The 16,675-nt window shown below is 47.7% G+C and overlaps 2 protein-coding genes across 2 annotated transcripts; both read right to left on the minus strand.

Moving 5' to 3' along the window:
- Positions 1-474: 474 nt before the first annotated feature.
- Positions 475-1,943, minus strand: LOC124646926 (UDP-glycosyltransferase CGT-like). The gene has a single exon (XM_047186966.1). The coding sequence runs from the start codon at positions 1,941-1,943 to the stop codon at positions 543-545; it is 1,401 nt and encodes a 466-aa protein (XP_047042922.1). The 3' UTR covers positions 475-542.
- A 10,757-nt stretch (positions 1,944-12,700) lies between these two features.
- On the minus strand, positions 12,701-14,628 carry LOC124646937 (probable serine/threonine-protein kinase PBL16). Its single transcript, XM_047186974.1, has 4 exons — positions 14,251-14,628; positions 14,006-14,141; positions 13,625-13,764; positions 12,701-13,393 (listed from the first exon to the last, which is right to left on the minus strand). Exons 1-4 carry the CDS (start codon positions 14,626-14,628, stop codon positions 12,701-12,703), a joined length of 1,347 nt encoding a protein of 448 aa, XP_047042930.1.
- Positions 14,629-16,675: the final 2,047 nt, after the last annotated feature.

The following is a 16,675-nucleotide window of genomic DNA, read 5'->3' on the forward strand; positions in this document are numbered from 1 at the left end:
TGGGACTGGGCAAAACCAACAACCCAGATCAATGTGCTCCTTTCAGATGGCCTGGTTGGCCGGGTAGCGTTGCAATATTTATAGGAAGAAATTCACTAGTGCGATGACCCAACATGTTTGAGACCAAAGCCCGAGGTGAAAGAAAGCCTTTATCGGGAAAAAAAATAGTGAAAGAAAGCCCATGGATTAATCCATGAGTGAATAGTAGGAAGATCGCTGATAATTTGTTTTTTTAATGAAGTTAACATATAGGAGTATCTTTGATGAGCAATGCTACAACTACGGACGGAATGTTACAAAATCTCCTTACAGAATGACGTGTAGCAAATCAAAACAATTGCAGCCCCTTGAATCACGGGAGAAGATTAGATTTGCACCAACCAACAACTTCCACCTAATCCCGTAAGTTTCATTCCGTAGAAACAGTCCGTACGTTCAGCATTTCCGATCTTTGATATAGGAAGATCGCTCAGTTACTCTGCATCTGTGCTCTGCTCATGCAGATGCTCATGGCTGCTTCCTGGACGAAGAATGGTCAGTGTTCACGGTGAATATATCACTGTAGCACACCGTCGCACGAGCTCAGCCAAGCTCCGGTAGCTCGTCCCGCCGCCGGCCACGGCCCTCGCCGCGGCATCCCGCACCGTCGCCGCCTTCGTCCTCAGCGTCTCGTCCGCCATCACCGACCTCACCGTCTCCGCGATCTCCTCCGCCTTCACCACCCCCTCCTCCCCTTCCCAGCTCCACGCCTCCGCCCACGCGCCGGCGCCGGCCCGCGCCACCACGCCCGCGTTCACCCGCTGGTCGGCGAACCTCGGCCACGCCAGCACCGGCACGCCGCTCGCCACCGCCTCCGTCAGCGAGTTCCACCCGCAGTGGCTGAGGAACAGCCCCACCGCCGGGTGCTTCAGCACATCCCCTTGCTCCACCCACGCCTTGGTCACCATGCCCCGCCCCTGCACACGCTCCAAGAACCCTTCGCCGAGCAGCTCCCCGAGGTCTGCGCCGTCGTCTCTGTCCACCACGGCGCCCTTCACCACCCACAGGAACCGGAAGCCGCTCGCCTCCAGCCCGCCGGCCAGCTCGCCGAGCTGCTCTGGGGCTAGCGCCTTCCGGCTGCCGAAGCTCACGTACACCACCGACCGCTCCGGCTGCGCGTCCAGCCACGTCGTGTAATTAGCGGGCACTTCTTCCGCTGACGGTTCTCTTGTCACCGGGGTGAGCGGCCCAACTGTGAACACCGGCGGGAACCCGGGGACAACCGTGCCACTCTGCAGCGCAGCCACGGCCTCCGGCTCCAGGGCGTCGAACGAGTTCACAAGGAGGCCGTCCGCTCTCGGGAGGCTCCGGCCGTTGGCGAGGAACTGCTGCGTGAAGAGGTTGCCCCGGTCGTGCAGCGCCTGCGGGAACCAGGACCTCGGGACGCGACCCACGCCGGGGACGTCGGCGTCGCCATTGCCAGCGGCGTCGAGGTAGGTGGGGAAGTAGGCGTAGAAGGAGAACATGGTGGCGGAGGCAGTGAAGAAGACGTAGCACGGGAGATGGAGCTCGCGGGCCAAGGGGACGGCGACGGAGGCCAGGGAGATGTCGGCGACGAGCGCGTCCGCGTGCGCGGCGGCGAGCAGCGGAGGCAGGAGCAGCGGCGTGGCGCGGCGGGCGGCCTCGTAGTGCGCGTAGAACGGGTCGGCGCCAGCGAAATCAGAGGTGTCGAGCGGCGGGAGGCGAACGTCGATGCGGCGGACGGCCGGGAGCGCGGCGAAGAGGGACTCGAGGTGCGCGGACTCCGCGGAGGAGGCGGTGGGGAGGAAGGTGACGAGGGAGACGTCGCAGGCGTGGGCGGAGGACGAGAGGGCGGCGGCGAGGCGGCCGAAGGGGGCCAGGTGGCCCATGCCGGCGCTCGGTAGGAGGACGATGCGCGGCGCCCGGACGGAGCTGGAGGCCATGGTCGAACACCTGGCGGTTCCTGCGGGGCGCCGGTTGCCGGTTTGCTACTTCAGATTCTGAACACTGCGCAGGGGTGGCTTGATTAGGATCAATCTGAAAGACTGAAAGTGCAGTGGCATCCAAGAAAGCGGCTCATTAAGCAGCTGCAAATTCAAACACGAACTCTCACTGTCTTCTTCGGTTCTACCTACTGCCGACTGATGATGTTGATGGAAATGGAAGGTTCAGTCATGCAGCGCCGGGCATGTCTCTGCTCAAACATACGGTGATATTTTCCTGCACCATGAAATGCAACAACTTCTGTACGAAGGAGAGCGGCGATTGTCCCGTGCATGAAACATTAGGTTTCCTCGCGAATTCTCATGTTTCATAGTTTCTAAACATAAGGAAATTTTATTGTTGCTTGCAGCACGAATCTAAAAGCAGAAATCAAAGTGAATCGAAGGACAACCACGTGCACGGATGTCGTGCACATCATATAGACATTTCTGCTGTATGAAGAGCACCGCTGTCTCCACCAACTCTGTCACCAAAACAGCAACATCACTTGAATCTCTGACAACGAATCCACCAGCACGTGTTGATTTGGCGAAGCTGCCATCAATACTCCAGTCTTCAGATGAGTATCAATTTTCACAAGATTGTGAGCTCACTCACTCTCAGTTCACTAAGACCATCTCCAACCGATTCCTTATTTTTGGGCCGAACTTTCTGGTTTTAGCGGCGCCACTTTATGTTTTTGGCATGAAACCGGCCACTACTATTCTAGATGCCGTAAAATATGGACGCGGTCACTTGCTGCTTTTCCAAATGTCCAATACCACGACACGGGGATACTCATTTTTCCTCTTCCATGCTCTCCACGCACTACAGTAGCCTTGGGATTCTTCCACCTTTGTACGGACCACCGACGGCCGCTCCGCCGGAATTGCCGACCGCAATTAGTCTAGGTTTGGCGCCGGTGTAGTTTAGGAGTAGATATGTAGGTTTTTCGTCTTCATTTTGGCTTGATGCCAGCGTTTGGGCGTTTTCCCCGTAGTGAAGACGATCTCCGTCGCCGGATCCAAGCCGTCTTAGGGTTGCTGCTTGCCATGCCTCTGCTCATATGGTTGGAGAGAGGTCGTGGTGAGGGCGACTCCGTCTTCCTCAATAACTTGGTGGCCACAGGTTCAGTTCCTTCCCGATGTTGCGGCGAAGAAGAAGCTCTCCTAGCCGGCCGTGGTGGCGAGGAGGAGGGCCAAATCGGAGCAGCGAGGTGCCCTGTTGCTTCTCTCCTGGCCGGCCTTGGTGGTGAGGGGGAGTTGAGGCTTGGTGGACTGGTTTTGGATCTGGGAGGTGGATCCTTTCCTCTTCGCCATTTCAACTCGAGGTGGAGGAGAGCTCGCTGCAATTTCCCCTGGCCTGCAATGGTGGCGAGGCGGGAAGTGGCAGCGGAGCGGATCTTTGGCCGACATGGCGGCCCCTTCTTTACCTCCAAGATGGAGGCTCTTCTTTGTATCCTTCGTATGAGCTCGACGCTTCTCCACCGCCAAGTGGTTTGACCCTGGAGGAGGAGTGGCAGCGGTCTGCGGTGCATCGTCGGATGCATGTTGTCGAGCACTTTGGCATCGGATCTCGACGTCTTGAGATCGCCGACGGGAGGTGGCGGCGGCACCCAAGGATCTAATTGCTTTTAATCTTTTCGTTCTAGGGTGTTTTCTATATTTATATATGCCATTCCTTCACATTTTAGGTTTCTTAGTGCGAGATATGTAAAAGGGCCTCTTTGTAATATGCACCCACCATGTGTGTTCAACTGAATAAATCGATGGGGTCTTCTAGACCTAGCCCCGGTTCAAAAAAAATACTACGACACCACAAACACAACTTTGAAACATATATGCATCAAACAGGTCCGTGACTTTAGAAGGAACACCCTACAAAGAATTTGGGAAAAACAATCGGGTCTTGGGAGGTTGGACGCGCGCATCCCCGCGACGGTCGATGACTTGCTCAGTGCGCTAGTTATGTTCTCCTTCTCTGGAAGTTGGTGCAGAGCTCGCGCATGAGGATGGTGTAGGATACGGTGTGGGGGCGGGATGCGAGGCTCGTGCGACATGACGCGGTGCAGCAATCGCGACGAGCGTGCGGAGGACGCCGGTGCGATTTTGCGGACACGGTAGAGGCATCGACTGCGATGAGCACGCATTGAACGCCAGGGCCCATGTGCGGACGTAATAGAGGCTGTGACCACCCATGGCACAGAAGAAGCAGTGTAACGGCCGCGCGCTGGTCATGTCGCGGAGCCGACGGTGGGCAAACATTACCTTTTTGATCTGCTTGGAAATCCAATCCATATCCTAGATTTTCTATTAGAAGTTCTAGCAACATGTGATATATTTAGAGTTATTTCTACTCGTAAACCCCCTATTTCACGGTTGAGTGATCACTTTTCAACAGCTAGATGACAAAAAATGCGACAATTCTTTTCCCAGGTTTTGCGTGTGTCCACGCTAGCAAAAATTAGCCAATATTTGCTTCTCCCATGATTCAAACGGGCAACCTGCTGTCCAGGACAATTCTTTTCCCAGGTTTTGCAAGCAACGGTATTGCAAGCAACCTGCTGTCCGGTTAGCTAATGATGGTTCTTGTAAGAAACACAGACGTAGATCTTTTATATGTACACGGTGTAAAAGTAAAAATATGAATATTTTTTTGTGAATTAAAAAGTGAACTAGGTTCACAGCAATATATGTAAGCGATATATGTAATGCACCCTTCAAGTTAAAAATAGGAACATTCTTTTGCATTTTTTGCGAATTAAACAATTTACCAAGTCAAAATATCAATTTCATATGAAATATTTCAACAACTATTTTTAGTTCACGACTTATGAACCCTCTCCTGGTTATTTATCAATCGTAAATGCGAAAATTTACTGACTAGAAAACCTAATTTTAGTTAGAATATTTTGACAACCTTTTTAGCTCATAAATTTCCTCTGCCCATTATTTATCAACAGTAAATCTAAAAAGTTATCAACCCAAAAAAAACTACATTTATTTATTTAGAATATTTTGATGATTTTTTTAGCTTACAAGTTATCAACCCCTATGCATGTTATTTATTAGCGGTAAATGCGAAAAGTTATAGACCTAAAAAAGAAATTTCATTTAGAATATTTTGACAACTTTTTTTTAGCTTATAAGTTATGAACCCTCTGCCCATTATTTACCAACAGCGAATCCAAAAAGTTATCAACCTAAAAAAGCTATTTTTATTAAGAATAGTTTGGCGAAATTTTTAGCTCACAAGCTATAAATCCTCTGCCCGCTATTTATCAACGGTAAATGCGAAAAGTAACCGACCCAAAAAAAAGCAAATTTTATTTAGAATACTTTCGTGACCTTTTTAGCTCACAATTTATCAACCCATATGCCCGTTATTTATTAATGGTAAATACGAAAAGTTACCGACCTGAAAAAGTAAATTTCATTTTATTTTGGCAAAACAAATTGCTCACAATTTATCAAGCCCTATGCCCGTTATTTGTCAACGGCAAATACAAAAAGTTATTGACCTGAAAAGCTAATTTCATTTAGAATATTTCGAAATTTCTTTTAGCACACAGGTTATCGACCCTCTACTATATTTATCAACGGTAAATACGAAAAGTAATCGACCTGAAAAGCTAATTTCATTAAGAATACTCCGGGGATATTTTTAGCTCACAATTTATCAACCATGTGCACCATTATTTATCAACAGTAAATGTGAAAAGTTATTGATGTGATAAAGCAAATTTCATGTTGATAACTAGTTCGTTATGACCCTAATAAGTACATCATAAACACCTTGTTAACTAAGTAATAAACATTTTGTCAACAACATAATAACTATGGTGGTAATCAAACATTAGCAATACTTTCATACCATCTTTATTTGAGACGAAAATGCTAGTTCATTTGATTTTCAAGTGATATTTATTTGAGTTGAAAGTGGTAGTTCATTTGATTTGCAAATGATTTCTCCACTCATTATTTACCCCCTCTAAAAAATCACTAGCCTGAAAAAGAGAACTATGAAAAAGTTAGTCCAACTAAGATGAATATCGGTACTATATAACATCTTCTTATATAACAGATGAGAGTTTTCAAAAAATGAATTTTGAAAATAGTAATAGTAAAAATAGTCTTGAACAATTATCTTGCCCCTAAAAATTATAGACCCGAATGAAAAGAGAATTGTAAAAATGGCCCTACGCACCCACACCCTCACGTGATATCCTCTTGCCGGCCTTGCTCACACAAACCGCCGGACGAACGAAGCCCCTCTTAATCATTCTTCATGTCAATGCCTTTAAATCTTATCAAGTAGTAATTGTCAAAAAAAAAAAAAAATCTTATCAAGTAGTAGACAAGAAAAATAGAAAAAGAAAGAGAACAATAGAAAAAAAATAGCACTCAACTTTGCTGGGCAGCCCAGCAAAGGCCGAAAGGGTAGCCAGGGCAGCCCTTTTACCCAAACCCTACCAATCTCATCCTCCAACTCAGGATCCAGATCGACCTCACCCCTCACATAGCAGCACAGGCAAGCTCGCCACCGACGCACACCTTCCCTCGTTCACTCTGCCTCGCCCTATCCCCTCCTCCCTCGCTTGGCCACGCGCCGCTGGCCAACGCACCCTCGAGTCCCCAACCTCCGTGCCACCAGTAATCCCAGACGCCGCCGCTCCAACTCACTCCTTCCCGACGTTATCCATCGCTCTCGACGAGTACCTTCTCTTCGAGTAGAATCCGTTTACGACATGAGAAAGCTCGCCGCCGCCAACTGCGCGAACGCGCAAGCTCGCCGCTGACAACCGCCACTTCCCTTGTGCACTCTGCCTCGTCCTGCCCCCTCCTCCCTGGCTTGGCCACGAAGATTCTCTCCCCTGCTCAAATCACCTCCCCTCCTCCTGTCCTCCACCCTGCGTGTGCCGCTGACCGAGCAGATGTGGTGGCGCCAGCCTCGCCCGTTATCGTCGCTCTGCCTGGGGAAATCCTCTGCACCTCCGAAAAAGAAAAAGAAATGATACAGAAAAGGACAAACGAGAAAGGGAAGAGGTGTAGCGCTTCGCGCGAAACATACCGCTCCCGCGGTCGATCGCCGGGGACGGTTTTTTTTGATAGAAATGTAGTATTGAAACCTACAACGGTAGTTTCTCATCCTGATCTGGGTAGAACTTTTTTTTTTAGAAACACAGTACAAACGCAGACGCTCACATACACGCGCGTACACTCACCCCTATGAACGCACACACGCACACCCTACCCCTATGAGCACCTCCGGAAGACTGGGTCGGCGGATTGGATCTTGAAATTGACGAAGTCACCATAGGCACCTCGCTGTCGACGGGAACGTCACCTCCCACTGAATGAATATTCCGCCTTCTACCTTCTACCTTTGCTTTGGTCAACGGAACACTATGGTATTTGTCATAAAGTTTTTTTGGGGCGCCATCCTATTATGGTATCTTTAGAGTATCTCGACTCGCCCTCCCCAAAGACTTCTAATAGCCAATTTTGGGGCACCGACGCGAAAACAGATGCCCGGCCACGGTCCCCAAATTTGTTTTTCCGCCGGCATGGCCCAACTCTTCTTCCGGCGCCCCCAGACCTAACCCAATCTATAGGCGAGCTAGCGGGGGCGCCAGCGTGGCGAGAAAATTATTTTCCAAGGCGATGGACTCGGACGACGAGGACGTCATGGCCGCGCTCATGGATGATGAGCTCACGGTCGCGGCTGCTACCAGGGAGGCCGCTGCATACGACGAACATCTGGCGATCCTCGTCTCCCTATTGGCCATGATCGACGAGGAGGACAAGCCAACCATTGGTGGCTCCACGCTGGGGCACCGCAAGAGCAATCCAAGGCAGAGGATGGAATGCTACTGCATGCTCTACGCCAACTACTTCACCGACGATCCATTGCACGGTGATACCGTATTCCGCCGTCATTTCAGATGAGTAGGAAGATCTTTCTGGAGATAGTCGAGAATTTGAGGGTGATCGACTACTTCAAATTGAAGAGAGACGTTGTCTGCGAGCTTGGTTTCTATACAATTCAGAAATGCACGATGGCTCTTCTGATGGTTGCCTATGAAATTGCAGGTGATACACATGATGACTATCTGCGCATGGTAGAGTCCACGACCATTGATTGCATGTATATATTCTGCAGGGAAATTGCGGCAGTGTTTGGAAAGACCTATCTGCGCACACCCAATGTGGCAGACACAGCTCGGACCTTGGCACAAAATACAGAGAGAGGTTTTCATGGGATGCTTGGCAGCATCAACTGTGTACACTGGGTATGGAAGAACTATCCATTTACACACCAGGGTGCATGCAGTGTGGTGCTTGAGGCAGTGGATCACCAGGACCCGTGGATTTGGCATGCGTTTTTCGGTATGACGGGATCACACACTGATATCAATGTGCTGCAGTGCTCCGATTGTTGGAGATATGGCCGAGAGGCAATAATAAAATAGTTATTGTTATATCATAGTGTTCATGATAAATGTTTACACTCCATGCTATAATTGTATTAACCAGAAACATTGATACATGTGTGTTGTGTAAACAACCAGAGTCCCTAGTAAGCCTCTCATTTAACATGCTTGTTGATTAATAGATGATCATGGTTTCCTGATCATGAACATAGGATGTTATTAATAACAAGATCATATCATTAGGTGAATGATGTGATGGACACACCCATAGTAAGCATAGCATGAGATCAAGTCTTTAAGTTTAACTTGCTATAAGCTTTCGATACATAGTTACCTAGTCCTTCGACCATGAGATCATGTAAATCACTTACACCGGAAGGATGCTTTGATTACATCAAACTCCATTGCGTAAATGGGTGGTTATAAAGATGGAATTAAGTATTCAGAAAGTGTGAGTTGATCGAGGCATATGGATCAAGAGTGGGATTTGTCCATCCCGATGATGGATAGATATACTATGGGCCCTCTCGGTGGAATGTCGTCTGATTAGCTTGCAAGCATGTGACTAGGTCAGAAGAGATGACATACCACGGTATGAGTAAAGAGTACTTGTTGGTAACGATGATCGAACCTCGGACAAGTAAAGTATCGCGTGACAAAGGGAATCGATATCGTATGTGAATGGTTCTTTCGATCACGAAGTCATTGTTGAATATGTGGGAGCTATTATGGATCTCCAGGTCCCGCTATTAGTTATTGATCGGAGAGGAGTCTCCATCTTATCCGCATAGTTCTCGAATCGTAGGGTGACACACTTAAGGTTTGATGTCGTTATAAGTAGATATGGAATATGGAATGGAGTTCGAATGTTGTTCGGAGTCTCGGATGGGGTCCAGGACATCACGAGGAGTTCCGGAATGGTCCGGAGAATAAGATTCATATATAGGAAGTCACTTTCCAAGTTTGGAAATGCTCTGGTGCATTAATGGAAGGCGCTAGAATGTTCTAGAACCTTCTGGAAGAAATCACCATGGAAGGTGGAGTCCCGGATGGACTCCACCAACCCTAGCCGGCCAGCCAAAGGGGAAGGTGGAGTCCATGGTGGACTCCACCTCCATGGCCCGCCATAGGGGAAGGAAAGGGAGCAATCCCACTTCCCCTAGGTTTCACCCATATGGAAGTTTTTGATTTGGACTCTTATTCGGATTTTGGGCAAACCCTTTGGGGTTCCACCTATATAAAGAGAGGGAGAGGGAGAGGGCTGGCTACACCACTTGGCCGCACCAACCCTGGCCGGCGCCCCAAGCCCCCCTCTCCCCTAAACCCTAACTACTCCCTCCTCCTTCTTCTCCCGCAGCGCTTACGGCGAACCCTGCGATCTCCACCACCACTGTCACCACGCCGTCGTGCTGGCAGGATTTCGAGGAGGATCTACTACATCCGCTGCCTGCTGGAACGGTGAGAAGGACGTCGTCCTCAACACCGAACGTGTGACCGAGTACGGAGGTGCTACCCGACTGTGGCACCGTCAAGATCTTCTACGCGCTTTTGAAAGCGGCAAGTGATCGACTACATCAACCACGAGATCTAATCTCGTAGGATTTGGAATCTTTGAGGGTTAGTCTCACATACATCTTGTTGCTACCATCTACTAGATTAGATCTTGGCTTGTTATTCGTTTTTGCGGTAGGAATTTTTTTGTTTTCTATGCTACGAATCCCATCACCGATGTGTTCCAGAAGCTTGTCAAAGGTAATGACCCTACGGTAGTTTGAGATCAATGACCACCAGTATGATAAGGACTACTATCTTGCAGATGGTATCTATCCAAGATGGTCAATATTTGTGAAGACAATCTCGAACCCTGCACATGGAGGAAGAAAGCTTGGTTTGCTCAAATGCAGGAGGATGCCAGAAAGGATACGGAGAGGGAATTTGGTGTGCTGCAAGCTCGCTTTGCCATTGTCTTATACTCTACTCTTACATGGTCGAAAGAGCAGATGCGGGAGGTCATGACATGTTGTATCATACTGCACAACAAGTTCATCTAGAACGAGCAGGAGTTTTCAGTGTTTGACACTAAACCATATGAACGGATGTGTCCTCTTGTAAATATTGATCACAATCTCCCACATTTGATGCTTTTCTCGCCAGACGTCAAGAAGTCTGAGACTCCAACACTTATCACCAACTGCAAGATGATCTGATAGAGCATTTGTGGATTTTCAAAGGCGGCGTCTAGTTTATTTAATTATTTTGCATTGTGAATTAAAATTTAAAATTTGTGTGGTTTGATGAACCTAAATTATTTTTGTGCTAAGTTAAAGTAGTTGAATTATGTCCAATATTTATTTAAGTTGTAACAAATTATCACATTTTATTTGTTATTTAAATTTAAACTAATTATATATAAAATTATATTGGAAGCGCCGTATGGAGAGCACGACTGAGCGCTAGCATGTCCCTATTTTTCAATTTGTGTCGGCGCTCTCCATACAGTAGGCTCAGTTCTTTTGGCGGCTTCTCCGAGAAGCTGCCCTCCCCCCAGCTTTCCGGGGAAGCCGCCCCCAAAATTTTGAAAGGCTTCCAAAATGGTCTAGGCTAGACTAGTTCGGAAGCCTCCCTAAATTTTTGGTGCGGCTTCTCCAGGAAGCTGGGGGAAGGGCAGCTTCTCGGAGAAGCCGCCAAAAGAACTGAGCCTAAAGCAGATGTCGCTAGACGCAGTATGGAGAGATCGAGCGGAGATGCTCTTAGACATGCTCTAAGACCAGCTCCGAACCGTTTCAATATTCGATCATTTTGGTGAATGACATCACGAGTGTAGCTGATATAAGCAAGGTAATCAAATACAGGAGAGTAAAGTCCCATGTGGTCACGGCGGAAACGAGTAAGAATTTTAACGAACTCAGGTTGATAAAAGAGGAAGTAAAGTCCTATGTGCTCACTGCACACCCTCACTTTTTTGTGTTTTCTTTTTTATATATCCCAAATTATATGATATATGGATTGAAACTTTGCAAGTCAATGAAGCATAACAGCTACAACGTGGGGAAAATTATTAGAAATTATTTATGAAATTTTAAATATTAAAGTATTTAAAATTCAAAACAATTTCTTTAAAGATACAATGTTGTAGAAAAAAAACATACTAGTGGGATTTTGTGAGCATGGAAATATGGAAAACCTTTAAGGGCCTAATATTTGACTGCTAAGTTGTATTTTAAGTGGGGTATTCTTGTTTCACACATGATTTTAGTTGCATTTTTCTTCACGTATTTAGTATTTTGCAGATTAAATTGTTGATTCGCACATATGCTAAGTTGCACTTTGCAAACGCTGTTACTATTTCACACATGAGTTAAGTTGCCTTTAAGTATAGTAAATTATTTTCCGCACATTTTCTAACTTATATATTTGAGAGTTAATTGTTGCTTCACACATGTACTAAGTTGCACTCTGCAGATTGTACTATTGTTTGCAAACGGTGTTATTGTTTCCACACGTATGTCAACACTACATTACAGAAAAAAACTAAGTGGACAATCCTCGACCCGATAGGTTAGAAACTCGGCAACTATGTACTCGATAGGTCAGTGGCACTCTAACCCATCCCTTACGACTCGACATGTAAGCAGAGCTCTACCCCTCCCTTGCAACTCGACATGCAGAAGACGTGACATATTAACAATTACTTTTTAATGAGTGAAATAACTTTGTCTATTCTAGGTTCAACCAATTCGTAATAACTGCAATTAAAACCCTACAGGCAACTACTTATTTTAAGGAGTGCAACAACTGAGGTTTCTCTAGGTGCAACCTAGTGAGGGATGATTGCAATTAAAACACCACCTATAACAACTTATCTAAGGTGTGCTAAGACCCATGCCCATTATTGCTAAGTTTTATACCCTAGTGCTAAGTTTCTTATCTCATCTGTGAAGTTGCATACCTCGACATCAGAGTGACGACAACTTATGTAAAAAGTGGCAATAACTATAGCCTGCACCAAATGCAACCTAGTGAGGGAAAGTTGCAACTAAAACCCACCAGCAACAACCTGTCCAAGGAGTGCAGCAATATTCTTGATCGAGTTGCAACTCAGTGGCGGTGATTGCAACTAAAATAACTTATTTCAAGGACTGCAACAACTATGTAACTTTTTGCATCCCTATTTTATCCAACACCCACTCCCGCTATCATATCACATTGTTGTAATATTGAAATATGTGACATCATATCAAATTGCTATAATATTGAAATATGTAACGTTTTGTTCTACTCAAGTCACTGCCCTAGTCCTACACGGTGGTATCTTGTCGACCTTTGTTGTCGCCGATGTACAGCCATGTACCGGACAGTGAGACCATCTTGTCCGCGGAGCACATTGCCGGTGTGGATTATCGATTTGGGATAATTCTGTCGGTGTCGGTCCCGATGGTTTCGGTGATGGGGGATTTGCTTCTCCTCAATATCCAACTTCATGTCCACCACCTTTTCCTTGTCTACAATAACTGTGCACACAAATGGACTCTCAATATAGAAGTCTTCCATGCCAAGAATAGGCTCTAGGGCCTTGACCACCTGCTTCATGGTGGGTCTGGATTCTGGGTTTTGAGTGAGACATTTGTACGCCACTATTGCCGCCACCTCTGCTCCTTTGCATGAAAAATGACACTCGAGAGTTGGATCCATGATCTTGTATAGCCTATCATAATGCTTGAGATATGGCCTAGCCCAGTTCACAAGGTGCTTCTCCCTTGGACGGCGTGCATGGTCCACAGATCGACGCCCGGATAGGAGCTCCAACAAAACTACACCAAAACTATAAACATCGCTCTTAGCGGTCAAGTGACCCGTCATGATGTACTCTGGTGCTGCGTACCCATGTGTCCCCATAATACGTGTGGTCACGTGAGTCTCGTCGCTTGTGGGTCCATCCTTGGCCAACCCAAAATCAGACAGCTTGGTGTTATAATCCTGAGATAGCACAAAAGGAAATACGATTAAAACATGATTATGAAGTGGGATAATATTATATAAGATATTTTGGAACTAGATATATGTAAACGTCGATATTTTTGGTAGCATAATTCAATTGCGAATGTGTATTAGCTTGACAACGGCGGTGGACATACATCTGGATTAGGTGGACTGTGAGACTAGACCAGAAACAACCAAAAAGTAGTATATTCATCATGTTTGGCTTACCATGTCGAGTAAGATGTTTGAGGCCTTAAAGTCGCGGTAGATCACCGGTGTGTCGGTGTTATGGAGGAAGGCAAGGCCCTTGGCTGCACCGAAGGCGATCTTCATCCTTGTCATCCACGGTAGAGAGCCAGTAATGATACCTGAAAGATATACATAGAATTATTGGTCAGTTAAACTTCCTCATCCATGTTGACCTAGACTTGTAAGCATCGTGAAAAAGAAGTTTGTCCCTCGCACAAAATAATGGAAACATAAAGCATGAATAGTCAGCAACAGAAAACGAAAGATTGAATCCTCGGAGTGAGAAAAACTATTCCAGGCTAACTTTTAAAGAGTGGTACTGTACAATAATGGAGAGCAGAAAGCAGAAGAGGAGCTCACTTTCGAAGAGGTGGCTCTCCAAGCTCCCGGCGGCCATGAACTCATAAACCAGCATCCGGTGCTCGCCCTCGTAGCAGTACCCGATCAGCTTCACCAGGTTATCGTGCCTCAGTTGCCCAAGAAAAAACACCTCTGTCTGCAACCGATCATGTTACTATCACAGTCCGGCAGGTCGGCAGGAAAGCAAAGCATCCAGCTCTCATGACATCGCCGGGAATGAAATGAATTGGACCGCGAGCACTCACCAGCCACTCCCTGTGGCCCTGCGTGTCGCAGTCCAGGTCGAGGCACTTGACGGCAGCCGCGTCGCCGTCGACGGTGCCCTTGTAGACTGGGCCGAAGCCGCCGCGGCCGAGGAACTTAGCTTGGGAGAAGTTCCCCGTCGCCACACGGAGCTCGGCGTAGGTGAAGGCATGCAGGGTCGATCCGGAGAGCGTCAGCGTCCGCGAGAGCTCCTCCGGCGACAAGCTCAGGCTCGTGGAAGACATCCTCGGGGAGCTGCTCTTCCGCTGCCGTGCTGGCACGAGCCGCCGCCGTGATGTGCTCAAGTCGTCGTCGTAGTTAGCCACCCCGACGCCGCCGACGACGCAGCGGGAGAAAGGCTTCCAGAACCTCCCAGCCATGGTTACAACTTCGCTTGAATAATTTGAGGAATTGGCTGCAGTGACTGCGCCTTTATATTCGATGACATTGGCGCCAAGCAAGTGGGTGCAACGTGCCCACATTAAGATATGCATGGATGGGTTTCGACGAGTCTGACGTTCGATCGAACAAATGGATGGGATTTTTCATCAACGACCCTAACGTAGCACAAACAACGGCTGATTTGATGGATGGGATGGGGCGACAGGGGAAGAGATCCTACTGGTGAAACCCTAGGTTGTTTATGTTTCACATGGTGTTTTTCTGGCAGAAATCCACGGTTTCAAATACTAGCCAGCATCCACTACGGTTTTGCTTTTTCGGTAAAAACAATAGTTACGTAGGCCGTAGGTGAGCTGATGGAGGCAGGCTAGGCTTCTAGCAGTGAATCGTTAAACTGATAACTTCTAGCTATAGTTAGCTAGACTACGTAGGTTAAATTCTGTTTTAGTAGACGTGGTTTTGTGGGATACTACTGCCGTGGATTTGCTCTGGCTTTATTATTATACTATCTCCTGTTCCTTCCTCTCGTTGGCTCCCCAGGGCCGAGGATGGTAGTGTCACGTCGTTACCTGGTTCAAGGTGTCGTGGTTGCATATCTTGCGCCTCCTATCAGATGTTTCACGGGAAACTCTAGATTCCATGCCTAGGGAGGTCTGATGGTGGAGTGGTGATTTATCTACCGCGAGTCGGCGGCAACCAGCGTGTGACGATATATGCGCATAGGGTGGCGGCGTTGTCTAGCATCGTGGCGCCGTTGATGGTAGGCATGGCAAGGCCGATGCCTTCATACTTCCCGAAGATGGGTCGGCGGAACATGGTGGCGGTGACTTATCGAGCGCGTACAACGGCGTGCGTTCAGGGTTTGCTGGACCAGTTTATGCTCCTGACTCACGATTGGGCATTTTGGTGAGGTCTCCGGTTATTAGTAGCAAGCGACTGAGCTAGAGAAATGCAGGCCAGGATGTCAGGCTCGATAATAGGGTGACATGGCTGCTAAAGGACATGATTCATCGTACACCAGGGGAAAGGTGCGGCACCACCTGTAACCCGGTGGAACTAGGGGTATGCTGGTACCACTAGCGCGCCAAATTAGTGGTACACCAACCGTAAATATCGCTGGCGTACCACTCGTTCAGCATGCAAGTGGTACATGTGCAACAATAGGCCTTTTCGTACTAGTGCATCTATAGTGAAAAGTAGCAAACTTGCAAGGAAAAAATCTACCCGATATCCTGTGCAACCTCTGGCTACACTTGGATCCGCTTGTGTGTGTGTGCGAAGCCTGGGCACGACGCCCCGACATGGTCATCATCCCCTTCATCAAGTTTGTATATTGCTACATTTATCGTAAGTGGGGTGGCTTGGATTTGATCTTCGTATTTTTCTTGTAAGATTTTGTTGAATAATCTAAATAAAAAGTTATGTGCATCATTTTTATGCATAGGCTAGAGATATAACCTCCATTTTGAAAGAAAAAAAACCTCATGTTCAGTTTAATCCATTCACCTTCGGAGGTTCTGATTTCGGCCTGCATGATTGTTGCAGGTCTTTTTGGTTAAAAAAATGGCACGAAGGAATCTTTTTTGAAGTCAACAATAACTCCCTAGCTGGGCAACTGCCAATCCATACAAAGCTCTCTTCGCTGGTCATGTCATTTCAAAGACTTAGAGCATCTCCAGCCACGTCCCCCAAAGCGTTTCCAAAGCAATTTGGGGTGCGTCGGACAAAAAAACCGTTTCAGCCGCGTCCCCCAAAGCCTATTTTTGTCCGGCGCGCCCCGATACGGTGTCCGGCGCCCCGAGCCCGTCCCCGTCCCACAGGGGACGCTCCGGGCATGCCGGACACAACGAAAAGCGAGGCGGGCTCCCACATGTCGGCGACTATTTGCATAAATCGTTGTTTCACGCCTCTTTTATCGCCGCTCCTTCCTTCCCGCGCCTTCCACCCCTCCGCCGCCGCTGGATTTCCCGGCCGTTTGGGCGTCTGATATCTGCCGAGAGTCGGCACCGTCGTCGCGGTTGGGGC

The sequence above is a fragment of the Lolium rigidum genome, chromosome 1 (assembly GCF_022539505.1).
Source record: "Lolium rigidum isolate FL_2022 chromosome 1, APGP_CSIRO_Lrig_0.1, whole genome shotgun sequence".
Lineage (NCBI taxonomy): Eukaryota > Viridiplantae > Streptophyta > Magnoliopsida > Poales > Poaceae > Lolium > Lolium rigidum.